This window comes from Salvia miltiorrhiza, chromosome 4 (assembly GCF_028751815.1).
Source record: "Salvia miltiorrhiza cultivar Shanhuang (shh) chromosome 4, IMPLAD_Smil_shh, whole genome shotgun sequence".
Taxonomy (NCBI): domain Eukaryota; kingdom Viridiplantae; phylum Streptophyta; class Magnoliopsida; order Lamiales; family Lamiaceae; genus Salvia; species Salvia miltiorrhiza.
Genome location: NC_080390.1, coordinates 48,074,829 through 48,102,294, shown reverse-complemented (window position 1 = coordinate 48,102,294; position 27,466 = coordinate 48,074,829). Strand labels below are relative to the sequence as shown.

Sequence of the window (27,466 nt, the reverse complement as noted above, 5' to 3'; positions counted from 1 at the left end):
GCCCCGAGCGGAGAATCGCGGCGAGCAGGGAAATCGCCCCGAGCAGAGGAATTGAGGCGAGCAGGGAATTCGCCCCGAGCAGAGGAATCGAGGCGAGCAGGGAAGTCGTCCCGAGTAGAGGAATCGAGGCGAGCAGGGAAGTCTCCCCGAGCAGAGAATTCGCTGATTCCTCTGGCGAGGATTTCGCTGACCTTTGGTCAGTCGGATTTTATCCACTACAATGGTTATTTAAAAAAAAGGGGGAAATAGCACCAAAATCGTTGTGGTTTCGCGAAATTCGCATATTTCCCTTGACCTTTAAAAGGTAGCGATAAAATCCTTAACCGTTGCTATGATTCTCGTTTTTCCCTTAAATGACGTTTTCCAACCATTAATTAGATGACGTGTCACCAACGTGGCACACTTATGTTGAGTAGATTAATTAAAAGCTAAAGGATGTCGTTTTGCGTCTAACATAATAGCGTCAAAATCCCTGAAGTTTGGCGCGATTCTTGTTTTTCCCTTGGCCTTCAAATGATATTTTCTTGCCGTTTTGCTGAGCTTCTTGTTGAGGGTACGTGTTTGGTTTGGTTGAGGGAACAAGGTGGTCGGCGATTGTGTGCCGTCGTCTGACTTAGGGGCAGAGTTAAGAGAGATGAGGGAGTTAAGAGAGATGAGGGAGGCTGGGGTCGGCGGCGGCGGTGTCGCTGCACTGCCCAGCCAAGGGCGGATGGGAGAGGACAGAGAGGGAGATTCAGAGGGTGTTTCAGTTTGAGGGAGAATAGACGAAGGACGAGGCCGACGCTCTTCGCCGGAGTTACATCGGTGGCCACCTCATGCTTGTTGTCCGTGGCGACCGAAGAAGAAGAGATGAGAGGGGATCTGTAAAGAGAGGATAGAGGGGTTAGCGGGAGAGAAGCGGCTTGGTCGCAGCGGCCGGATGAGAAGAGATGAAAGGGGATCTGTAAAGATAGGAGAGAGGGGTTAGCGGGAGAGAGGCGGCCTGGTCGCGGCAGCCGGAGGAGAAGAGAGAAGAGGGAATCTATAAAGAGAGGAGAGAGGGGTTAGTGGGAGAGAGGCGACCGGCTGCCTGGTCACGGCGGCCAGAGAAGAGGAGCAGATCATCTCTGAATAACCCTAATTTTATTTAAAACGACGACGTTTAATGTTCTCGCTTAAACACAGTCAGCGATTCGCCTGAAATTTAATCCTACGTGGATTTCCAACAGCTATGTCAGCATAAGTTTAGGAGCCAATCAATTTTATGGGAAAAATAAAAATCAGGATTAAGTTTAAGGATTTAATCACTACCTTTTGAAGGTCAAGAAAAATATGCAAATTTCGCGAAACCACAAGGATTTTGGTGCTATTTTCCCTTAAAAAAATCATCATCATCATCATCATCATCATTATTATTGATACTTGGAAACCTACTTAATTCTGAACCGCGTAGCAATTGATAAATTTAGTTGGGTACAAATATAACACATTGCATTGCAGATTTGGAGTGGGAACACAATGACGAAGCCACTCGGTTTTGAACATATTCTCGAGAAAATTGGTCATTTAATTTGTCCGTATTTGTTAAAAATAAAGTACTACTTAAATACAAAACAGAGTGCAACGACCAGTGGGCGAGCAAAACCCGTAACAAAAAAGTTGGGAAGATTGAGATTGGTAGTATTAATATTAATATTAATATAAAACGTGGATTAAGTAATGACAAGTTGTTGAAAATATTAAGTCCGAGCTTATGGGATAAGCACGAGCGAGTTGAGTTGAGTGACGTGACGACTCGGCTTCCGCCCACAGAGCTTATACCAGAAACCAGCCGCCTGTTTTTCGCACTCACCGGTTTTCCACAAAACCAGGAGGATGTGGACTCGGGCCCCACCTCCACGATATGTGGCGATTCGACCGCACTCTGACACCTCCCTTGTGACTCCCACGCGCCCCTTTTCCTCTTACCACCTGTCCCACTAATCATAGTCATAATATTAGCAAAAACAAACGCTCTCCCTAACCCACGTCTACAAATCTTCAATTCAAATTGGAATAACATAATTTGTAAGCGAATCTATGAGCATGAAAATCAGCAAGGACTATTCCATCATGGCTAACAATGTAATATTCATAATGTTACTTATATAACTATGAACATATGTTGATAGTCACATATGAATCACGAGAGTTTAGAAGTGATTAGTAAGGATGGATGAAAACATGATAGGAATTTAAGAAATTACTAGTATTTTAAGTATATTTGATAATAAATTAAATAAGTCATTAGATGTTTTCTTATTTATATATATTTTATATAAGGAATTAATCAACTCAATTGAAACGACTCAAAGAATAATATTGATCAAATTAGTTGGGATGGATGGAGTATATTTTATAATTAAGGCGTATAATGAAAAATAAATAGGATGTAGGAGGTCGGTGCAAATTATTCACTTATTTTAATAGAGTACTTATAAGTGTCTCATTAGAGTGTAATATGATATTTACAAGTGTTCTATTAGAATATATGAGTGTTCCATTGCATGAACAATCACATAAAATTATTTGCAAAATAAAATATTTATATATACTCACTCCATCCTTCAAACATCTTGCTCTCTATCTATTTTGGTTCGTCTCCGAGACATCCTCCTAACCGATTTTTGAAAATAACTCCACTAATTATTACACTTACAATTTCCACTTTATGTGAGACTCATTATCCCCTCATCAAATACACAACTAACTTTAATGAAAATTCGTATCATCCTCTCTTAAAAAGATGTTTGTGGGACAAATGAAGTACTATTATTTACCGACTAAAAAAAATTGTATGATCATATTTCTATCATGGTTAAATAAAATATGGCATCTAATAGTATCAAAAATATTATCCTCAAAATGTATAAACTTTATCTAGTAAATTCTAAAAATTATAAATTTCAATAATAAAGTAGTTAGTTTTTCATTTACTGTTTTGAATCTTGAGGTTGATATTATATGTAATTGTATTTTTATGAATGAATTTATAAATGATATGATATTGCAACGAAAAATACATAACAGTAGTTTCATAAAGGATAAATGAATTTACTATAACAATATTTAAATTTCGAATAACAACATTTAATGTTCGAAGAGCGAATTAAAGAAGACGTGCCTTTTATTTTGTCTTAGTGCTAAACGGATCATTAATTTTATCAATTTGATCCAATTAAATTCATTAGATTTAAAAAATAGAAGTAGATTGAAGCTCTTTGTTGGAGTTGACTCTGTTAGTAAAATGGTATTCCGATCATATCTCACTTTGAATGTTTATTTATACTTGATATAATATAGAAAATAAAGGGATGAAGGATGAATAAAAATTGGGGTGTGAAGAGCACGCGATGGTGGAAGGATGTAAGATGTTGAAACAATATAGTAGCACCAAGTTTAATAAAAATGAGCGTACAGCTCCCATTTCCATGAATGTGGCAACCCGGTTTTCACCGAATACCACTCTCTTTCCTTTCCTACTTGAAAGTTGAAACAACTTGAAGCGACCCTAGTTTGCCCTTTTCTTGTTTCCACTCCTCAACTTTAAATAAACACCCCAACAAACTCAACCCCCATCCCTCTCTCTCCCTCACCTTTCTTTTTCTGCAACCTCCCTCAAAATGCGACTCAGTTGTAACGGCTGTCGAGTGCTGCGGAAGGGCTGCAGCGAGAATTGCAGCATAAGGCCGTGTTTGGAGTGGATCAAGAGCCCCGACTCCCAAGCCAACGCCACCGTCTTCCTCGCCAAGTTCTACGGCCGCGCCGGCCTCATGAACCTCATCAATGCCGGCCCCCACCACCTCCGCCCTGGTCCGCCCCGCACCTCTTTCAAATTTAACCAAAGCAGCGTAAAATTCCATTTCTGACGCCTCAATTTCTGAATATATGCAGCTATATTTAGGTCTTTGTTGTACGAGGCGTGCGGGCGGATCGTCAACCCAATATACGGGTCGGTCGGGCTGATGTGGTCGGGCAGCTGGCAGCTCTGCCAGACCGCGGTGGAGGCGGTGCTCAAGGGGGCGCCCATCACCCAGATATCCACCGACGCCGCCGAGGCCAAAAACGGGCCGCCGCTCAAGGCCTTCGATATACGCCACGTCACCAAGGACGGTACCCTCTCCGGGTCGGGCGACTTGCACCGGGTCAGGACGCGCTGCCGCTTCAAGCGGTCCGCCTCAAAGGGCAGGCGGAGCCGGGTCTGGGTCGGGTCGCCCGACGAGAGCGGGAACGGGTCTCCGAGCCACGAGTCGGCTCTCAGCCATCAGTCTGCAACGGCTGAGCCTGTTCCGGAGAGGACGAGCCGCCGGAGCGAGGAGAGTTTGGGTTCGGCTGAGACCCCCGAGCCGGAAGCCCATGCGGATCGCAACTCGGAGTCGGAGGAGAGGCTAGACGACGCCGGAGATGTGATTGAGCTGGATCTTACCCTCGGCTTCGAGCCGATTAAACAGCCGAAAATGGGGAAGCTTGGTGAAGCTGTTGAGTCGGCTGAGCTTTGTAAAATGGAGCTGGGGCTTGATTTGTGAGGGGAAGGGACATTGATGATCATCAGTTTTGATAAATATATTCTTTATTTTCTCATCTTTTTCTTCCTTTTTAATTTCTCAGAATATACGAGTATATGTTTTTGGTGACTAAATCTCCTTAAGGGAGAAAGACATGTACACAAAGTCACAAATGTGATATGAATCATGCATGTGATAGAAATTAATATCGACAATAGAATTAAATATTTCTCATTATTTCTGTTGTTCCATTTCTTGCTTAACTTTATGAATATGTAAAATGTGACAATCCGCCTGTGTTAGACCAAATCATAAAGGGTTCATGCTTAATGTTAAAATTAAATTTGTGTTCGAGTCTTCTATGTAATTTCTTTTTTATCTAATATTATTAATTCATAAAGTATTAAGTGTCTGATGTAACATTTTAAGAATAAATAAATCAAATATATAAATTGTAATTTATTTTATTTTATTTTGAAGAAATTAGATAATATCAAGTTTAAAATAAAATTAAATTAAATACTATGAAATATTAGAAATTCATTATAGACTTATATGAGTCGATCAAGTTAATTTTCGTTAATTTTCATATCACTAATGCCAACCGTACGAGTAGGAATGTCAATTCAGCCTAATATTGGTAAACTATTTTTTGATTAGTCTGTCAATTCGAGGGATTAAAGCATTTCCGACCACGAGTAGGAATGTCAATTCAGCCCAATATTGGTAAACTATTTTTTGATTAGTCTGTCAATTCGAGGGATTAAAGCATTTCCGACCTTGAATCCCTCAAGGGGATCTTAAATGATCTCCACCATTTTGAGCCTATTTTTCACAATGAGACTACTCTATATCTGGGTTAATTATTTTTTAATGTATTTTTAAGTTAAATTAAACATTAAATATAACAAAATAAATTGCATTTTAAAATTCAAATTCAATCTTATATTAATTAAAAATTAAAATTACATTAAAAATTATATGAAAATTAAATTGCAATAATTTAAAAAGAAGTTACATTGAGTTGAATTTATATCGTATGCTTATTTTAAGAGTATGTTTCTCTACACTTAAATTGCATTTTAAATGTATGATTCTCTACAATATATAATGCACTATATAAAAATAAGTTACATTAAATTGAATTTATATCAAAACTCACGTTGAAAAGTGTAAGTTTTTATATAATGTGTATTACACTATAAATAGTAAAGCTATATTTAGTTAAAATTAAAATTAAAGTTGTAACAGCCCGACTCCAGACTTGACGGCTGTCCCCACAAACCAACACGAGTCTTTTCTAGCCGGTTTAGTCCTCGCTCACACGCTCCCCGAGAAATTTTCCAGAGAGTCACCCATCCTGAAATTGCTTCAAGCCAAGCACACTTAACCTTGAAATTTCTTCCACGTGGGCATCAGAAAAAAAAGATGCATCTTGTCGATATGAGTAGCCCAATTAAATCATTTAAGCTCTCCTTGAATATGTCGTCTCATTCCAACATATTCTCGGAATTCCTCTCGTTCAGGTGTGTTTCGATTCATCCCTGCGCTCCTCCGCTTGAAGTCTTAATTAGAGTCGCTCTTGTTCATGCCTCTTTTGCATCGGCGATCACTCCGTACTTTGTCCTCGAACGTCACAAAAGTCTTAAGTTTTAAACAATTTTTACATAAAAAATCGATTATATAAAATAATAATTTTTTTGGTACGTGTGATATGCGCTCTTTATCTCTCCTCTCGTACATCGTGCGCAAATGCGAGTCCGCCTCACACCATTTTTACTATCAATTTTCCTATACAATCTTGTCATTTTATATACTTTAGCCGTTCGTTTTCAAATAATTTTATAATAAAGTATTGGTGTGATGGTCCATGAAATTATATTATTTCAAATTTATATTTTTCACTTTTAATATCAATTTACCTAAAATCTTATCACCCAAGAGATACATTGTTATATACTTGATAGATGTACGTCGGGCCACGGGCTACATGCCACGAGTATTGGGGTGAGGCCACAGGTGACCCTTATAATCTTGTTATTTTATGCCGTGTATAATTATAAAATAATTGAACTATATAGAGAAGGTGTGATAATATTTACAAAATTATAATGCTAAATTGTATAATTAAATTTTTTGCCCCTACGAACATATGATTTTATGCATTATAATTATAGTGCTTAAAAGAATCAAGTAATTGATTTGCTTCCTAAAATATATTTAGAATAAGAAAAGAAATAACTTATTAGCAAATTTTATACATAATCGCCAATTTAGTTTAAGGTTAAATTGAGTGATGCTTAACAGCCACATTGTGGCCACCCACAAATTAGTTAAATGGAAAAAAAAGTTTATTTAACTTATTTTCTAAAATAAAAATAATATTTATTTATTTTATTGTATTCTCTACATTATAGTTATTTTTAATAACCTTTTTATGTTTATTAAAAAATAAAATAAAAATAAGAAATGTAATAAATAAATAAATAAAATAAGTACAATGTAGAGAATACAATAAAATAACTAAATCCTATTTTTGTTTAAAAAAATAAATTAAATAACTAAAAAATTCCTATTAAATTAATTTGTGGGTGACTGGGTGGCCACATAGATTTATTGTTATGTATATAAGGGAAAAGTTGTTTGGTCATATTATGGCAATTTTTTTTAAAATTTATGTATTTTATTTTTTATATTTAAAATAAAAATAATATTTAATTAATTTTATTTTTTTACACATTGTAATTTTTTTTATAATTTTTTTATTTTTTTACAAAATATAAAAACTAAAAGAATTGCATTTTTTTTTTACAATGTGTACTAAATAATAAAACTAACAATATTGTATTTTTAGTTTAAACAAAAATTTAAATATCTTGAATTTAAAATTATCATGAGCACCCATATCACGGCCAATTAGCACCACTCCATACATAATATATATGCATATAGTAGTTTTTAAGGGGACACTAAGCGGTGCGATTTTCTGTATATGAACAGTGAGGTCCCGAGTTCAAACCCGACTGCTTCCTCTCCCAACTTCTCCAAATCAAAATATATATATATATATATATATATATATATATATATATATATATATATATATATATATATATATCGGGTTAGGTTTTATTGAGAAGCTCAAATGTGTTGAGAAGTTGAGAAGCAATCTAATAGATGAACATGTCAATTAGTTTTTATGAACACGAGTTTGATCTGGGGTTCGATCCTTGGCTGTGACGTATTTTTTAACAAATTAAATAGATTCGTATGTTCGTCAGTTATATTTGGTATGTTCAAAGAATTTATTGATCTAGGGTCTAATTGTCATGTTCATCAAAATGTACTAACATGTTCATCTATTAAATTGATTCTCAACTTCTCAACACATTTGAGCTTCTCAATTGAACCACTCCCTATATCTATATATATATATATATATATATATATATATATATATATATATATATATGTGGCAATATACAAAACTACCCAAATTCTTAGAAGTGTCTACAACTTTTACCCACTTTTTCAAAATCCTCCACTCTATATCCATTTCAATTTTATATTAATATACTTTGGAAAGAGCAATCTTAAAAGTGTGGTGGGCATGTGTAGATGACAACATTTATTCTCACCTACTTAGCATTAAATTAAAAAAGCTACCAACTCATTTGTCTCTTTCACTCCACATTCGAAACATCTGCACATGATTAGGGTTTGAGCCTCTCTCAAAAAAATACCGCCGCTGCATACCGCCGCCTCGTCGTCTCCGCTTGCTTGTCGCCGTCTCTCGCCTTTCTCCATTTCCGTCATGGATGCACCGCAAGAGGTATTTACTGCCAACTCTCAGACGATAAAGATAATACCGCCGTGATTTTTGTATTACCGTCGTTGAAAATTGAAAATACCGTCGTGATTTTTGTCTATACAGACTACAGTCACAATATTTGAGAATATCGAGCGATGGTATTTTAAGTTTTTCAGGTGGTATTTTAAACTTTTCCGGCGGTATGTTAAGTTTGTCGATGGTATATTCAGTTTTTCCGACAGTATTTACTCCATTCGTTTGATATTAGTATTGTTTTATTTGTTTTTTTCGTTGAGAATACCTTGAGAATACATTGTAACGTGTTCATTAAATATTGTAACGTGTACCTTGAGAATTCCTTGAGAATATTACCTTGTTAGAATTGTTGTATATATGCTTAATAATTATTACAATAAATTATGTTTAATTGAATATCGACTATCGAGTTAATTGATGATATAAATTGTCTTAAACAACCTTATTGTATAAATAGTTATATGTTAAAAAAGAGGTCTAGGGGTTCGCTGTAAAAATAAACTAAATAATAATGTACTTACAAAAAAAGAAAAACAACAACTATGATTGGAGAAATTGGCATGTTGGTTTATTAAAAGCTTAACTGACTTGTTTATTAAAAAAAACAACTATGAGCCAATTGATAATCAAAACTTATGAGGGGGTGGGAGAGGGGGGGGGGGTTGGTAGGATTATTATAAATGGATTTTACATACTTTTTTACTCAATCAAGAACGATTGGAAAAATAGATTATATACATAAGAATGGAAAATGGTTGTATTTGCTAGCTCATAAAATGTTTTGCCTAGATTAGTTGGGTTTTGCCTTTTTATATCAATAAAGTTTGTGTTTTAATATTATTTTACAATTGTAAGTGTTACATTTAATATTATAATTTGTTTTTAATGATTTTTATTTTTAAATTGTAGGAGAATTCTAATTATTTGAGGCCGAGTACAATTAATGTGGCTTCAAATGTTGGGACATATTACAAGACAAAATACTTGAAAATGGTTAGGAAGGTATTGAATGCGAAAGGTGGTCAACCGTTGGTGGACAGATTTTTAAGTGGTTATTTCGGACACTTATTAGATTGGAATCCGGGGTCAAAGTGTGCTATGGCTGTTCACCATGTAGTTTCTCGCCAAATCCGATCAAATGATAATGGATTGTGGTTTTTTATTAACGGGAGTAGGTTAAACTTCTCGGAGAGGGATTATGCCCTTGTTACAGGGCTGAATTTTGGAGAAACTGACTTTGATACGAGGGCACACCACGATCTCCGGAATGTTGAAGTGTTCAGAAAATTTTGTTGTGGGCAGAGGACTGTTAAGGTGGAGACTATGGTTGACCTTTTCGAGAATTATGATATTGATGATCAGGATGGGAGTTTACTATTACGTGTATGGCATGCTACTAGGGTATGAGCCTGATAAGAACGTGGCTGACTGGGTGTGGGCTTTGGTGAATGATCTTGATGCATTTGCCCAATTTCCGTGGGCAGCTTATTCGTATCAGCTGCTATGTCAGTATGTGAATAACTCTAGTACACACGACAAATATAAACTGTACGGGCCGGTGTGGGCATTACATGTATGGTCCCTTGAGATCATACCCGAGTTGGGTATTGCAGTTGGTACACACTTGGATGGCGGTGCACACCCCAGATGTTTGAGGTGGAGGTTTCGAAGTAGGCCCACTGTGTCGGATTTACGCCTCCTATCCGCAACATGTGAAGATAGCCTGGTAGCAATCCATAAGATTCTTCGTGTCCGCCGTATATCATCTCCACCGCCATATTACGGGCTCGGATCGCCACACTATAACTGGTTTGAACACCGTACTCTCTCTGCAAATCAACAACAATGGACCTCGGCTTCACTATGTCCCCATCCTCGCGCATTTTCTTTGCTATATATGCTGCGATTACACGAGCCGGTACCTTCCTCACTCCAATATTTACGAGGTTGTCAGTGCATGTGTGGGCAGGTCCAAACTTTCGAACCATCCAAAAGTCACCATGCTGAGTAGCTCGCAACAGAAATGGGTACTGAGTCCGATATCTGCATTTGAACGTAATCTTATCCAAGTCCGATCGAGGAATGACAAATTCTGCACGACGTTCCAAATGCCACAACCCCACCGCTAATTTCAGCTCCTCTTTGCTTTCGAAGATAGAACCTTCGCTCAACTCATCGGGATCTGATATGTTGTCAAGTTTACCTGCAAATAAATTCACTGAAAAATCCTTCGGAACCACCGGAACTAGCCAATTGCTCATTTCTGCAGTTTGTTCGGGTCCCAACTCTTCTTCAAGCCTTTGCGGATTTGTCTGCATTATCATGGACATAAGCTGTCCGATTCCTCCCTCCCGACGAATCCAAGCAATATGCTCAGCAAATGTGCCATAATCAACTCGAGCAGACTCACGCTTCTCTGCTTCTTCATCATCCTCATCTTCTTCATCATCAGTGTCTGTTGATGGAACATACTCTTCATCTTCATTATTATCAGCAAACCATCAAAACCACTCATGTGGTTTGAGATGGGCTCCTCTGTCACACCCCAATTCTTGAAACAACAACTATAACTGGGGTACGACTAATCATCTAAATGAACAAGGAAAAATCCTTGTGAAATCCGAATAAAAGGGATAACAATCGGGCTTAGCCCCTTTGGATGAAGAAAGACAGGTATTCAAGTGATACGAATCAATCAACAAGCATAAACTTCAGGATCACAAGTTTAGTGTCATGCTTCAGATAACCAACATTTAGAATGAAATACTTGTGAATTAAAAGTCTCGGCTCAACAATATATATATTGTTTAGAGTCACAACATAAAGGTCTTAAGTTAAGGAAACAAAAGACATATACTGGCTAGTTCTACAACGGAAGTCAAAAATAAGGAGTTGAACTCTAGCCTCAGCTCCGCCCCGTCATCACCTGCCGTTAACCTGAAAACATTTGAAAGTAATTTTTGGGCTAAGTACTAATGTACTTAGTGGGCTGCAACTTTAAAACATTTCATAACCTGAAGAACAGTTTATCCAATCATACATGACATGACTTAGAAGGTTTTAAAGTGAAAGAACTTCTAAGCATGTTAAAACATTTCATATATATATATACTTAGTTTTGCGCGCAGATGTCACACTCAATTCTGTTACTCGCTATGATCCCGGACCTTTTAGCCACCGACGGATCCATTTCTCCCATTACTTGAACTGAGGGCGTAACCCAGACAAGTTTACTTTTGACCTCGGGATGCTACCCAGACAGGCCCTTACATTACATGCTTCGGAACACATCCAGCAAGCACCCTTATAACGCCTCTTAGTTAGTGCCCGAATGGAGATCAACCCACCGAGTCAGCTAACAGTGTACACAATTCTCAAATAACGTGTTAGGTCATAAGAGAACCTCAATTGATTCGTTGTGGCGAGCCTTAAACAGAGCAGAGTGCACATAAACATTTTATTGGATAAACAGTTTATATTTCACGAACATTTAAGCTTAATAGCTAAATCATACATTTGGAAAAATAAGCCCACCTGTTTAGGCAAAGCCTGTCGTTTAAACTTATCTCTAAATCGGAATAGCAGTGCTAATCCTCCTGACGTTCAAAGCCTACAAGAAATCTATTCTTAATAGGTCTCTTAAATCTAAACTTAAGTCACAGTAAAGTACTTAACATTCTATGATTCACTTAGCCGGGTTTTCAAAATTTATAAAATAAATAATTGAAAACATTTTTCTTGAGTTAAGAACACCAACAATATTCTTACTCATCCTTCTTTTGTAATTGGAATTATAAATAAAACCAATTAAAACATGATGCAATGCATGACTCATTTCATAATTAAGCATAAAAAGTTTTTACTAAAATATGCACAAGTTCTCTACTACGTTCTGTTCTACTATGTAAACCAGCTCTGGTCATCTCAGCTCTGCTCTCCGAGCTCTGGCTTCCAGCTCTGGCCTCCCAGCTCTGGCTTTCCAGCTCTGGCCTCCGAGCTCTGGTTTCCAGCTCTGGCCTCCCAGCTCTGGCTTCTAGCTCTGACCTCCCAGCTCTGGCTCCCAGCTCTGGCCTCCCAGCTCTGGCTTCCAGCTCTGACCTCCCAGCTCTGGCTTCCAGCTCTGACCTCCCAGCTCTGGCTTTCCAACTCTGGCTTTCCAGCTCTGGCCTCCCAGCTCTGGCTTTCCAGCTCTGGCGTTTCAGCTCTGACCTTCAGATCTGGTATTTCAGCTCTGGACTCCAGCTCTGGTATTTCAGCTCTGGACTCCAGCTCTAGCTTCCAGCTCTGCTCTGCCCTTTCCAGCTCTGGCCTTTCTAGCTCTGGTATTTCTAGCTCTGGCCTTTCCAGCTCTGGCCTTTCAGCTCTGCTCTGCCCTTTCCAGCTCTGGCCTTTCCAGCTCTGGCTTTCAGCTCTGCTCTGCCCCCGAGCTCTCTCTCTCGTCTACTCTGCTCTGCACTCATCTCCTTGCTCTTCTCTCCCAAATTCAGTACAGTTCACGACTCCTTCTTTCTCAACCCACCAAGTCAGTTCATGCCGATCACCTCCCTCTATTTCCGGCGACCGCAGCGAGCTACGGCCGCCACCCTCAACTCACATCCAAAACTCGACAGAACCACCCAAAACTCCACAAAACAACACACTCAAAGATCGATTTTCAGTAACTTACATCAAGACTCCACCTTTATCCTTATTCATTTAACAGTTATGATGCTAAAACATATAAACACACAAAAACATGAACAAAGGGCGATGGAGTTCAAAGATGAAACCTTGGTTTGAATTTGCTGGATGAATCGTTGGCTGCTGTTCTTGAAGTTCTCTTCGGTTGGAATGAGAGAGAAATGCGTGAATGAGAGAGAGAGTGCAGGGGAGGTGTATTTGAAGAGGGGGAAATAGTGAGGCGGTGGAGATGGAGAAAAAAAATATCTTGGAAACAAGATGGGTTGGGCTTTGTTTGGAAAGGTTTGGGCTCTCATTTTATTACCCATAATTAATTAAAACATAAGGCCCAAAAAAAATCCCAACTCATGGAATGCTTGAATGCTTAATCAAATAAATATGCAATGCATATAAATTTAATGACTAAATTTACAAATGCTTTTATAAATCATTTTTGTTGGAATTAAAATAAATTCTTTTTCTCAATCCGGCGTGAATCATCTAAATTCTAAGTTCAAAATTATTCTAAATTTAGCTCGAGGAAACGGGGTATTACATCCTCGAATGAAGTGGGCTGAGGAGGGTGCTCATAAGTAGATGCATACGGTATCTCGATCGAAGGTCGATAAACTTCTTGCTCCGATTGGGAAGTGCCACCATCATGTGTCACATAAACCTCTGGCTCGACCTCAAAGGCACAAAGTTGAGAAAGTTGCTCATCAGTACTTAAAAGAGATCGGATGATCCTGCCACTTCGAGATCTCGATAGATAGTATAAATTGTAGACGGTACTCAGTGAATTTGCCATCAAGTAGTAATTGATATTTTGCCTTAACTCCGAAATGCTTATGTTATTTGTCTGAACATAAGCAAATGTAGCACCTCCACCACAATATAAGACATCGTTCCAATACCCTCCATATCTCACAAGGACGTTTTTCCACTCCGTCATCTGTAAATTACGAATAAAATAAATTAAAATACAAATAATATATTCTCCTATAAATTAGCTTATACCACAAATCATTAATCGCTCTAAACCAAATTATTTACGAAGAACCCATCAATTAAATCTTTATTCATGAATATGCGAAAATATAAAACTATTACACGATGGTATTTAACAATTATGCGACGGTGTTTATCGACATTCCGAAGGTATTTAACTACAATTCGAAGGTATTTACAAATAATTGAAAGAATGCTTAATTACAACACAATTGCATGGACACTATCATGATAGAAATCGGGCGGTATTAAATGAACTTAAGCAATGGTATTTACCATTTCGACGAGGGTATGTACATATTCGAAGACGGTATTAATTTAATAATCGAAGGTATGTTCTCCACATGCAAAACTCACCTAATAATATCAACAATTTCTATATACACTACAATGATAAATATGCAACGACATTACACTATTAGGAGATGGTATTAATCAAGTAATCGACGATATTCATCAACATTACGAATGTATTTATCTCATATGCAAAGGTTGTTAGAATAGAATGAAAGAATACTTAATTAAAAATAAAATTGCATGGACATTAACATGATAGATATACGACGGTATTTACATTTTTTGACGATGGTATTTAAGATTTCGACGACGGTATGTACATATTATACGACGGTAATATGCTATTACTCGAAGATAAATTTTCCACAAGCAAAATATACCTAATATTAGCAACAATTTCTATGTACACTAGAATGATAAATATGCAACGGTATTAAACCATTACTCAACGGTATTTACGAAATATACTTCAGTATTTAAAATAAAAGTAAGAATTACCTTTAGTTGATAGATATGCGATGGAATTTCTTTTCTCCCAATTCTCCAATGAAATGGCAGCTGAGAACCCCAAAGCTTCCAAGAAGAAGAATTATAACTCAACAAATATGGAGGCCTTTGAGACAACTTGTTTTGAATGTTTGTGTCGTATTTACTTCATCCTTTCAACATATATGGAGGCCTTTGTGTTTAATTTATGTTTAATTTACTCACCCTCACCCGTGAATGTACTAGGAATCACTTTATATTGACATGAGTGTACTTGCAAGAACTTTATATTCACGTGAAAGTGAAATTAAAAGGAGCCAGACGTACTTAGAATACCGTTGGAAATAAATTTAATACCGTCGTCGAAAAAAGAAAATACCATCGTCAAAATCACTATACCGTCTGAATATTTGAGAATATCGACCGACGGTATTATCATTTGTTCCGATGGTATTTTAATTTTTTTAGACAGTATTTTCTATGGTGTAGAGAATCCTTTGCATCCTTTTAACCTGTAAATATTATTTTCGTATAATATTTACATATGTGCGGTATTTCAAACTCATTTCCTTGGTGGTATTTTAGGCACAAAAGGTGATGGGGGAATCATAAAATGACAAAATGATAGAGAATCATAGTACACTTCTTCAACTCATGCGTGAACAATTATTGAAGATTGCTGACAAGCATAAAAAAACGTGTACATGTGTGATGACAAAATATATTAAAAAATACAAATGGTTAAAAATTGTAGATGATAAAAAAAGTGATTAAAAATTGTAGATAATTTTGCAAAGTTGGGTACTTTTGCAAATCCCCCTATATATATATATATAGTACTCCCTCTATCCGCCAAAAATGATGAAGATCGTGTTTCCATGCCACATAACATATTTTTCCATGCCACTTAACTTACCTCCGCCCCCAATTAAATATGGGGCCGTTTCCAAATTCCCAAAATCAACGCCCACTGCATCTCTTAACTTCCCAAAACTATCACCAAAAAATATAATCGTGCGAAAAAATAAGAACTAAAAGCCCTAACTCTGTCGGGGCGCTCTCTTTCATACTGGCGATGGAGAAAATGCAAAATCTCTAACAAAACCCCGCTATCTTATTCTGAGACTGGTACGTCGTTTTGCTTCTATATTTTCTGGGGTTTTCCTCCCTCTTTCTTTCGAAAAAACCTAATTTGATCACCGTTCCCCAGAAATGTGATTAGGATTTCACAACTTATGTTCTTGGGTTTTCTTTTCTTGCTTTCGTTGGTTCCTGTTTTGATGAATTTCGAAGAGAGAATATGGCAATAGTATAGAATGTGTAACGGGATTCACATTGTCTTCTTCTTACCTGAGAATAAAATCTTATGCATTTCGTTTGCAGCTTTGAGCTAGGGCTCGAGCTTATGTGTGATACATGCCTCTCTTACTCATGTAGTGGAGTGGGGCGGATATTTTCGATAATGATGGCTATGAAGATTGGGGCCTTTTGCCGCTTTAAATTGTTTCCATTACCGGATTTGCAGTAGATTTTTGTGAGTGTGGTAGTCTGAATTGGATTTTCAGAGTGTCAAAGTTGGTGAGGTACTAGACGAGTCACTCTTTTATGTACTTTTTAAGATAATGCTATTGTGTGGAATTAATTTTTTGAAGTTCAAAATTATGTGATGGATGCTGTCTGATGTGGTGGTTGCGTTGAGCTTGAATAGATTTAGGTAGGGCTAGAACCAGCCAACCAGGGTTTCAATAAAACTTTGAAATTTGGGTTATTGTTATGTTCCTTACAACAAAATACATTGGTGGTTTATTTTGGCTATTAAAATTAATAACACAATAAATTGTTTGGTTTTGAGACGTTAGTTGGATGTCCATGTTATGCTAGTGAGAAACAATGAACTCATTAAATGCTATAAATTCTGAGTTCATACTGGACAGCCATTTATTTTAACTTGGGGGTGGGGGATGTTTGGCTAGAACACAAAGACTTTACTGCTTTTGTTATTCATGTTGGTTACTGAAAGGAAGCTGTCTGTGAAGGTCAGCCCAGAGCGTAAAGAAGGAACACACACAAAAGAAAACTTCTATGACTATTTGGCAACTTCTTGTTACTTTTTCCCCTGTCCTTGTTGGTAATTTAGTTATTGATGTTCATATGTGAACATAGAACCTCATATAAGTAGGCATATTAACAAATATATCATGCGGCAAAATTCAGTTTATAAATGCAAATGCAGAACAATTATTTGAGGATGAGTATGTATGGTTCGCACCTCACTTAGAAGATGCAGTTAGTAAACTGATGGTGCCAGATGTTGTATGTAGCTGATTCTATAAGAACGAAATTATCAAATTATTTATTTGCACCTAGTTCATATTGAAAAAGAAAAATTCAACTATTCAAATTTTACGAGAAAATTAGAGTCTAGCTGCAGTTTGATATCAATTATAGAAATTAATACATCTGAAAGTTGAATTCGGTAAACCACACTATATTTGTTTAAAATAAGGTCACATTCAGAGCTTTAGGACCTAGGGTTTTATTTTAACCTTTCTTTCCCTTTCCTCGCAGAGTAATATCAGCATTGATTCGTTCTTTTGAGGATGCAATTATAGGTTCAAATATCATTAAACTCGATTCCTTTAATTTTATAGCCTCTGTTGCTCTTCCATTTTCAGGTCTCATTAAATTCGATTCCTTTAATTAGAATAGCAATAACCAGGAGCAAATTTTATCAAGTCATGGAAGGAAACAGAAGAACCTTTCTTAATAAACATTCTAATCCACAGTTCAAGAAGACAGCAGGTCTCAGGAAAGGAAAGCAATATAATTCTATTCGTGAAGAATTTTCTGAGAACTTTCATTCATCAGATACTGTTTACCGAATTCTTTGCCAGTCTAAAAAGATTGGTAGTGTAATTGGAAAAGGTGGTAACATAGTGAAAGCCCTCAGGGAAGAGACTGAAGCAAAGATTACTGTTTCTGACTCTGTTATTGGCTCAGATGAGAGGGTAATACTTATTTGTAGTCCTTCTGACAAACAAGCAAAAAGACAGACTGCCTGTAATGACCGACAAGTTGAGAGAGACGTGGTGGAGCCACATTGTGCTGCCCAAGATGCACTCCTAAAAGTTCATGACAGGATTATCGAGGAAGATCTTGGTGGACCAGAAAAAAACAATAGGAGTGAAACTGTTGTAAGTGCTCGACTTTTGGTCTCAAACAATTTGGTTGGATGTCTTTTAGGAAGAAAAGGAGATGTAATCCAAAGATTACGTAGTGAGACTGGTGCAAACATACGTGTTCTTCCTGCAGATCACCTTCCTGCTTGTGCTACGAGCAACGATGAACTGGTCCAAGTAAAATCTTTAATCTTTCTTTTACAATCTATTATTGTATGTCTTTTAGGCTCAAGAATAGACATTGAGTAGAGTAGCAATATGCTTTCCTTGACCTGATTTAGGATGCCAATGACTAATTATCTACTATTTGGAGTAGCTTTTGTTCTACGTCTGGGTTCGCATAACATGGACAGGAACCCCTAATTTGAGCTTGGTGACTTCTTTTTGTTGGATAAATAAATTTTTACAGACCGCGTGATGCTTCTTGGTGACTTTATCTTGACTTTACATATACCATCTTGCCAGTTATCCTCTAAGATTGTAGACTGTAGTATTGTACGTGAAAACCTGCCACTGGATAATTGCAGTTATGGACTTCTAATATTTTCTAGAGCTTTGTGCATCTTGTTAATTGAGCCCTGGATTTGAAGTTGGATTCTATATTATTGCGAAGACTTGAATTCCCTTTTACCCACATATATTCTAGCAATTCATGTATATGTGGCTCAAAAGCTGTCAATGGTTCTTTATCCATATGTAATACTTGTAAGTTTTTCATTAAGGATGTGTTTGATATCCATGTTTGGAAATGGTGTGATTAATAAAACCAAGATAAGTCTCCCCCCCCCTCCCCCCAGGTTTTGTGCACCACCACCATGGCCCAAAATTCTTGCACCGTCCACCCCCCCTGCCCCAGAATTCTTGACGCCCACCACCCACCTCCAGAAACCCCCAAAAAAGTCCCCGCACCGCCACCCCTCCCCCTGGTCATGCCCACTAAAAAGAGAAATTTCTTGCACCGGCCCTTCCCAAACTCCCCCCTCCCCCCTCCCCCCCAACACCAACACCAATTCTTCCAGACATATGCGGGGGCTATTCTTGGAGAAACAAGAATTTCATGGGTTTACTGTGCACTTTTGATAAGGTATCCGAGGGTGGTGGGGGTATTAGTTTTCCCGTAGGAACAGTAAAAGTAGCATGGGCTTGGGCCTAATCTCGGCCCCCCCGACTAATAATCCAGGCTACCAAACGCCCAGATAGGGCAAGATTATTTAACTATCTTGCCTTATCTGGGGTACCAAACACTACCTAACTGTGAAGCAGTTCTGTATAGATTTTGTTGGTAAAACTTTGATGCAAAGTAATTCAAATATTTCCCCGTATAAGGTAATTGCTTCCAGAAGTGTAGTAGTAATTCTTAAGGCTGTTCTTTCAGTTAGCCTGTATTGTTTTATTATTTGTTTGTGGTATCTTGTGAGTTATTTTGCAGTACTTCCTTGTTACATCCATAGGTTTTTCCTTTTGCTCCTGATGTTCTGAACGTCTATAATGCTGATTTTTGTTGAGACGGTCAAGGAAGATGCTTTGAATATTTGTTTTGTGCCAAGATAAAATGATTGGATGATGTACATTCCTTGGCCTATGTTATCTGATATTGATATTTTGTCGCTCTAGATATCAGGTAAACCTGCTGTTGTGAAGAAAGCTTTGTATGAAATATCAACTCTCTTGCATCAGAATCCATGGAAGGACAAACCTTCTTTAAGTTATCCTACAAACTATGCTGGTCAAGAATTTCATCCTTCTGGTCCTCCCATGAGAGCTATGCTTCCTCCAGAAAATCCTCATTGGTTAGAACATACTATGGATGCCCACCGTATGCATCCTATGCCTTTCAAGGGAGGATATGGACTTCTACCTGAAGATCTTGATGGTGTTGCGCCACATGATCGTGAAGCCCCATGTGAGTTCACTATCAAAATACTCTGCTCTGCTGAAAGGATTGGTAGTGTGATTGGCAAGGGAGGCTCGAATGTCAAGCAGTTAGAGCAGGAAACAGGAGCTAGCATCCATGTTGAGAATGCATCTAAAGAATCAGATGAAAGAGTAATTCGTGTCTCTTCAATTGAGGTTTGCATTTCTTCCACTAAGACTAGTTTATAAAAGAACATTCTTAGCCTTTCTGAGCTTAGTAGCATTGCATCAGGCACTTTGGGATCAAAGATCACATACTATCGATGCCATTCTTCATCTTCAAAATAAAACTAGTGAATATTCTGACGATGGAACCATTACGACTAGACTTCTTGTCCCTTCAAGTAAGGTTGGCTGCATTCTTGGACAAGGCGGCCATGTTATTAGTGATATGAGGAGGAGAACACATGCAGATATACGTGTTTTTTCCAAGAAAGAAAAGCCAAAATGTGCATCAGAAGATGAAGAGCTAGTGCAGGTGATGCATCCGCTCTCATTTTTGCATTGCTACGAAAGGTGCCTAATGGTGCTTGGTGCTCACATATTTTACTTTAAGATAAACCAGTATGAATGTCTGCTTAAGCTCTTCATGATCAGATCTCTGGAAGTTTTGGGATAGCTAAAGATGCCTTGGTAGAGATTGCATCAAGACTTAGAACAAGATGTCTTCGTGACGTAAATGCTAGAGGGGAAACTGCTTCAGTTAGGCCACTACCAGGATTTGGCCCACCAGATAATTTTCGTGGTGCCGGCCTCCCTCTATCGAGCACTACCATAGCTGGGAGCTCAGGAAGATATGAACATATACAGGTATGAATTCTCTGTTCCAAGCCTATGTATCACAAGAGATTCTTTGTTTGCAATATAAATCATGTCAGCTGTATGTACTGGATCAAAGTAGCGGATTCAGTTTGGGGGGTTGGGTGAGGGGGTGAAAACAGATTTTGTATCTGTACAAGTTAGTCCTCCTTGGCATGTGAAGAAGTAATCCATTCTATATGCCAAATTACTTCTTTCTCTCTCTCTCTCACACACATTTATCCCCTTAACTTTTTCTTTTGTACTAATGTTTATCTCAGTAACTACTAAGGAGGTGTTTGTTTTGAGTGATAAGGCACGATTAATAAAACAATCCAACTTAATCAAATGTTTGGTTTGCATGATTCATCTCGTGATGGATAACTCGGCTCGCACTCAATCATCCAATCGGATGATTATTTTGGTTTGATTATTTAATCATCCTCCAATCCTATTCTATCCTATCAATCTTATCTATCTCATCCACCAAATCAAATGCCCCCTAAATATACTGTACCAATTCTTGTCCCTTTTAGTTTTGCTCATTTCTTTTCTGTTTGATGTGTTTTTCTTATTAAAATAGAAGAGGAGTTGCTGCTAATGAAAAATAACCTTGGTAGAGAACTGAACAGTGTTCTGTTTACTACTTTTATTGCATTTTTTTTTTCAAATTCTTGAGATTTGGTCTTACGCAAGCAAGCTTCTGCTAACTTGTAAAATCCTGATTGACCACAACTTCTCTGTTCATTCAATAATGAAAAGATTTTATTTATGAATTTGTTTTGGTCGTTCTGAATGTTACTTACCAGTTCTTTTGCTGTTTCTCAGGACAGTGTTCGTGAGTTTGATTCTCCAAGATTTCCGCTGCCTACACGAGCTACTGGGTAATGACCTTGGCGAAATTAAGGCTGAATTAGACTCTGTTCTTGATGTTTAACCAGTCAGAAATAAACCCAATTGAGTTGGTAAATTTCAATTTATGCATGCTTAGGGTATATGTAAGATAATCTAAATCATGAATGGGGTTTTTGTACATTCCGTACACAATAGGGTTTTCTTTAATAATCAAACTTTCTGGGGTAGTTTCTGTAATTTGCTTGGCAAGTAATACTTAGGTTTTATTCGGCAACCTTTACCCATGGGTATCATGAGAAGATATAACAATCGGTATTAAATAGAAGGCTTCAGTTCAAGTTTAGGTCTTGTTCCATGATTAATCTAGTAAATAAGTTGTTGGTTTTAACTTTTCTATGTTTTTACCAGGTATTAATTGAATGTAGCTTACGGACGAAATAACTTTTTAACCATGTCATTGAAAAGACTCTGATAAAGAAAAATGTAGATGGAATAACACCGTGACCCATGTATTTGCTTTCATCTTCCATGTACATATTTGTTTATAATGTTTGTGAAACATGGTTCCCTTTTCTGTATTTCAGTTACATGGATTTCAATGAGGCTAGGATTAGTTCTCTATCCGGATCAGCAGGGAGCCGCATCTCCGAGGTGAGATTTATTATACTTGTTTAGATGAACTTGAGTGTTTTAATCACCCTGAAGGAGATAACATCTTTTGGTAATTTAGTTGCCGATGCTGGACCACCTCCTTTTTCGCTACTTTTTTGCAAACCCTGCCTCTCTATCTCAAATACACACACACATGCGTGCACACACTTTTTTGAGTTGGCACACTTCTCAAGTTAAGCATGTGCAATCTCTTATTATGGGAGGTGGGATACTTGTTTGGTCGACTCTAGCTCTATTTGGATGGATAAATTTTCAGTCAGAATCAGGAGTCTAAATCCGTAAGAACAAATCTATTGAACTTGTTTGGATATTTCGTTTACAATCAATGTCAGGTCGTAAAATTTTAACTTTGACGAACTATTTAACATTCGGGGCATTTGAAATCCTTTCTTTCTGAAGCCTTCAATCTTAATGCACCTTTAATTTGTTGCATGACAAATAGTGTAAGTTGAAGCCATATGCACTCATTCGATATGTCAATTGCGAGAATAAGACTGTTTTGCAGTTGCACGAGTTTCTATTACTGACTTCTGATGCATTTATCCATACCTTTTTCCTCTAGAGATTAATTTATCAGCATTTACTTTCTTTCTTAGAACCACAATAATGTGAATGGAATTTAATAAAGCCCCGAGCAAACATCGCACCCATAAGGTAGATCATGTATCCACATCACTTGGTAGGAGAACCTTATGTCTGTCAAAGTTATTAACAGCATGGGACTTCACCTTTTTGACGAAAAACGAAGTAGCTTTCTATCTCTAACTAGAGTAGAACAAAGCTAGTTTGTCATTGAAACCATTTACTGCCTAAAGCATCCATACTTTAATTTCTCTGCACTACATACTTGAATTTAGTTTTGTACTATTTAACATTAAAATTGAGTACTGTACAATACTTCACATACAAGGTTTTTCCTTTAGTTGGCCTTGCATATAAGATTACAATGAAGGAGTTCTAAATTTTAATTTTGGATGTTTTAGTTTGCTGCCACAAGGGGGAGGCACCAGGATCCATATTCAACTGGTCCTGATTTTGGCGCTTCCGAGAACTACAGTTCCTCGCGATATATTTACCAGAGACCTTCCTCTTCGGCTGCACCTAATAACTATCCTCCACCGGGTGGTTACCAGGGCTATGAATCAGAGCATGGTATGTATCCAAATCATAATGTGTCTCCATCTCCCTACCGGAGCTCTGATCGCTGGACAGCTGCCCACCATAATAGCTATACACAACAAGATCCATATCAAAGCATAAGAGGACATGGTTCTTACTACTAGTGCCAATTCGGCTATTTTGTACCATACTTTACAACACAATCATAGAATTTTGAAGTTTAGTGGTTATTGACATGTATGCCTATCGCTGACGGTTGCATGGAAAATACTCCCTCCGTCCGCCAAAAGTATTCCACTTTGGCCGGGCATGGAGTTTAATAAAATGTGTGATGATGTTGATGTAGTGGAGAAAGGGTCCCACCACTTTATGAGATGTGTGGTTGAGATTGAATTTGGGGTGAGTTTTTTGTAAATAAAGAGTGTTTGTAAGGATAAAATATAAAGGTGGATGGTGGGACCATGGCTTAAAAAGGAAAGTGGAATATTTTTTGCGGACGCCAAATATAGTAATTGTGGAATACTTTTGGCGGACGGAGGGAGTAATCTGTAGTCCTAGTTTTTTCCTATGCTTTGTTCCTGATGGTGGGTTTTATCAACCACTAATGTGTTATTGAAGTCTCTTGCAGGTTGGGTTAGTGTTGAAATATTATTAGCTGTCTTTATCTTCTCTCTCTCTCTAGAGTTAGTGTTGAAATATTTTTAAGAATTGCATTTATCGTGAGAATATTGGATCAGACATATAAAATTATTGCTACTGCATTAAAAAAAGGTGAAATTTTCTCTCCCTCTAGGATTCAAACTTAGGTGCTATATTCATTTAATAAGATGATGTATCCATTGTAGATTTTCATGATAGAAGAATCAAATGATTTTTCGTTTTTACAATAATTAAGATTTTCAATTGAACCATTTCCTATATATATGTTAATGTGGTGTCTCTCATAGCTGCATATTGGAGCCTTTTGATTCTTTGCATGCACGTTAGCCTTCGTATATTAGTTCGGCTTTCTGCTTATAATGTGAATGATATTTCCTGCTCAACTATAATTAATACTCCCTCCGTCCCCAAAATAAGTTCCTCTTTGGGGACGGCACGAGTTTTAAGAAAAAATGGTAAAGTGTATTGATAATGGAGAAAAATATGTTATAATTAGTATTGAGAGTGATGAAAAGGTGAAAAAGTGTTATAATTAGTATTGAGAGTGGTGAAAAAGTGAAAAATAAGAATAAATTAAGTATTATTAGTGGTGGGGTAGTTGTTCAAAAATGGAAAGAAAGAAATATGAACTTATTTGGGGGACGTCTCAAAAAGGAAAAAGAGGAACTTATTTCAGGGACAGAGGGAGTAGTATATCTGTATTTTTGAAGTCAACATATGGTTTGGTCGAACCCATGAATTGAAACCATATATTTAAATTCTAATAGTAGGCATCTCAAATAATCAAGGAGAAAATGACATAAGTGTTCCATCTCATATATAGATCTAATTATGAATTGTGTGAAATAGTAATAAATTGAAAATGCAGGTAATTAGTGCAGCGGCGGCCCTTTATTTAGCATAATTAAGAGGCTGTAATTTAACGGCAACAAAGTTGGCGGTAGCATTTACTAGCCTTGCCCAACACTGTTGATTGGTCAATGCCTTGCATCAAATTACATTACATGTGTGGTTGTTGGATGCTCCAATCACTTGTCTCAATCTTCTACAACTGATTCACATGCACACTCTCTCTCTCTAGATTTTACGTGCCGGACATTATTTTATTTATTAGATTCGCCTCCCTGCCTATTCTATATATATACAGCTTGCAAAACCTCTAAAAACCCAGAATAAATGTCAAGGACATACATTTATTTGCCATTTACATGTCATGCTTTTCAGGCAGCACTAAATTTTTTTATGTTCTATCTCTTAAACTGATGGCAAAAATTCCCCAAATGATACAACATTTTCCCATGATTCACGATGGTATCTCAGTGTAATTTCCGGAAATTTTCAGAAGAAAAACTTACTGCATCTGACAGCAGTAAATAGGCCATGCAACCCTAGCTAGCAGTAAATGCATGCAGAGGAAACAAAAGTAGAGGTAATTAAAACAATAAGGCGATGATTATCATTAACAATTGATCGATGATGAGTGAAAGTGTTGGTTTTATCGATTACAAACACACATATATATATAGAGAGAGATGTTTATAGTCATATAATTAATGATCAGAGCTTGACTATTTCCGGGATGTGCACTGGATACCTATCGATGCAGTCGTGCCAGGGGCCGTCGGCCGGCGCCTTGATGGTCCGGTTGCATTTCCAGACGGCGCTGTTGCACTTGAATCCGCTGCCGAAGGCGATCTGCCACACTCTATCTCCCTTCTTCATCCTCCCCTTGGCCTCGATGTACCCCATTTCGTACCAGAGCGACGACGACGACGTGTTGCCGAAGCGGTGGAGCGTCATCCGCGACGCCTCCACGTGCTCCGCCGACAGCTGCAGGTTCTTCTGCAGCTCGTCGATCACCGCCCGCCCCCCCGCGTGGATGCAGAAGTGCTCGAACGCCTGCTTGAAGTCCGGGATGTAGGCCTTCCACTTAGGGTTGAAGATTTTCCGGCCGATTAGGGTGAAGAGGAAGAGCAGCTGCTCCGACGCCGGGAGGACCAAGGGCCCGATCGTCGTGATGTTGGATTTCAGCGCTTCGCCGGCGATCACCATCAGATCTTTGGACAGGTTTATGCCGACCTTCCCCTGCGGATCCTCCTGCTCGTACACGCACTTGTACGCCTTGTCGTCCGAGCCTTTGTGCGTGCGGACCACGTGGACCAGCTTGTACTTGGCGCGCCTCCGGTCCCGCCGCTTGTTCGACAGCAGGATGGCGGCGCCGCCCATGCGGAAGAGGCAGTTGGGGAGGAGCATCGCGCGCTCCGAGCCCTTGTAATAATTAGGGGTAATGATCTCAGTGCTAATCACAAGCGCGTTGGAATTAGGGTGAATCTGCAGCAAATCCCTAGCTAGGTCAATCGAGATGAGTCCGGCGCTGCAGCCCATGCCGGAGAGGTTGTAGCTCTTGATATTGCTCCGGAGCTTGTATTTGTTAACGATCATGGCGGAGAGAGATGGAGTGGGGGAGAAGAGGCTGCAGTTGACTATAAGAATGTCGATGTCCTTAGGCTTGAGGGCGGTGTTGTGCATGAGGGAGTCGATGGAGGAGAAGATGACGATCTGAGCCTCGCCGCGGGCGGCGTCCATGGTGGGGGTGGGGGGGATGTAGTGGATGGCAGGGGGGAGGCAGGTCTCCTCGCCGAGGCCGGAGCGCTCGAGGATGCGCATTTGGAAGTCGACGCTCTTAGGATTGTCTTTGAGGATGAGGCGGGAGTGCTCCATGAAGGTGGAGAAGGGGACGCGGCAGGTGACGGGGGGCTTGTAGCAGGCGTAGTCCACCAGGTAGATGGAGCGCGGCTTCGACATGAAGTAGACGGTGGCGATGAAGATGCCCAGGAAGGAGAAGCAGAGGAGGTGGAGGCTGTCTAAGTGGAGGGACTTCCACGTCGCCAGCATTTCCTCGGGGGGGCATCGGAGGATCGCCGCCGCCACTCCCGCCGCCGTCGGGATGAGGAGCAGCATCAGGATGTGGTTGACTAGGTATTGGTAGCCTAGCTTCAAGTACTTGTCTGCCATTGATATGAGGAGGTGGTGGTGCTGTGAGGGCGGGGTGGGGATTTAAAAGCTGGAAGTGTGGAGGGAGCAATCAATGTAGGCAGGTAGGAGGATTTAATGAACAACTTGATGACGCACAACGCTCTCTTAGCTGGACTTCTATATATATCGCACCTCCCTCTATATGCTACTCCTATTATTCACTAACTCTAAATCAAATTATCTGCTTTTACCAATTTATTAATGCTGTTTATATTGTTGCCTTATTCAAGAGAAGAGATTAGTATTTCAGTGTCCAAGATTGAATTAATTTGGAAAGTGTTTTACAAACCGATCCTTATATGCTTTGGGTACAAATAGTATACACGGTTTAGTTGATGGATTAAAAGTAAATTTTATGTAGTACATGATATTGATATATGAGATTTTTATTTTTATTTTGTTTTGTTACGTGC

At 38.4% G+C, this 27,466-nt stretch overlaps 3 protein-coding genes across 4 annotated transcripts; 2 read left to right on the top strand and 1 right to left on the bottom strand.

Annotated features, from left to right (window-relative positions):
• Positions 1 to 3,329: 3,329 nt before the first annotated feature.
• Positions 3,330 to 4,599, top strand: LOC131023942 (LOB domain-containing protein 41-like). Its single transcript, XM_057953604.1, has 2 exons — positions 3,330 to 3,831; positions 3,913 to 4,599. Exons 1-2 carry the CDS (start codon positions 3,642 to 3,644, stop codon positions 4,542 to 4,544), a joined length of 822 nt encoding a protein of 273 aa, XP_057809587.1. The 5' UTR covers positions 3,330 to 3,641; the 3' UTR covers positions 4,545 to 4,599.
• An 11,179-nt stretch (positions 4,600 to 15,778) lies between these two features.
• LOC131023940 (RNA-binding KH domain-containing protein RCF3-like) lies at positions 15,779 to 23,625 on the top strand. Of its 2 annotated transcripts, XM_057953602.1 has the most exons (9): positions 15,779 to 15,948; positions 16,204 to 16,403; positions 17,496 to 18,176; positions 19,614 to 20,069; positions 20,146 to 20,391; positions 20,511 to 20,723; positions 21,540 to 21,595; positions 22,151 to 22,217; positions 23,222 to 23,625. In XM_057953602.1, exons 3-9 carry the CDS (start codon positions 17,559 to 17,561, stop codon positions 23,519 to 23,521), a joined length of 1,956 nt encoding a protein of 651 aa, XP_057809585.1. In that variant the 5' UTR covers positions 15,779 to 15,948; positions 16,204 to 16,403; positions 17,496 to 17,558; the 3' UTR covers positions 23,522 to 23,625. The 2 variants fall into 2 exon arrangements, with proteins under 2 accessions (XP_057809585.1, XP_057809586.1); XM_057953603.1 differs by lacking the exon at positions 16,204 to 16,403.
• A 1,825-nt stretch (positions 23,626 to 25,450) lies between these two features.
• LOC131023939 (3-ketoacyl-CoA synthase 5-like) lies at positions 25,451 to 27,154 on the bottom strand. Its single transcript, XM_057953601.1, has one exon. The coding sequence runs from the start codon at positions 27,030 to 27,032 to the stop codon at positions 25,575 to 25,577; it is 1,458 nt and encodes a 485-aa protein (XP_057809584.1). The 5' UTR covers positions 27,033 to 27,154; the 3' UTR covers positions 25,451 to 25,574.
• Positions 27,155 to 27,466: the final 312 nt, after the last annotated feature.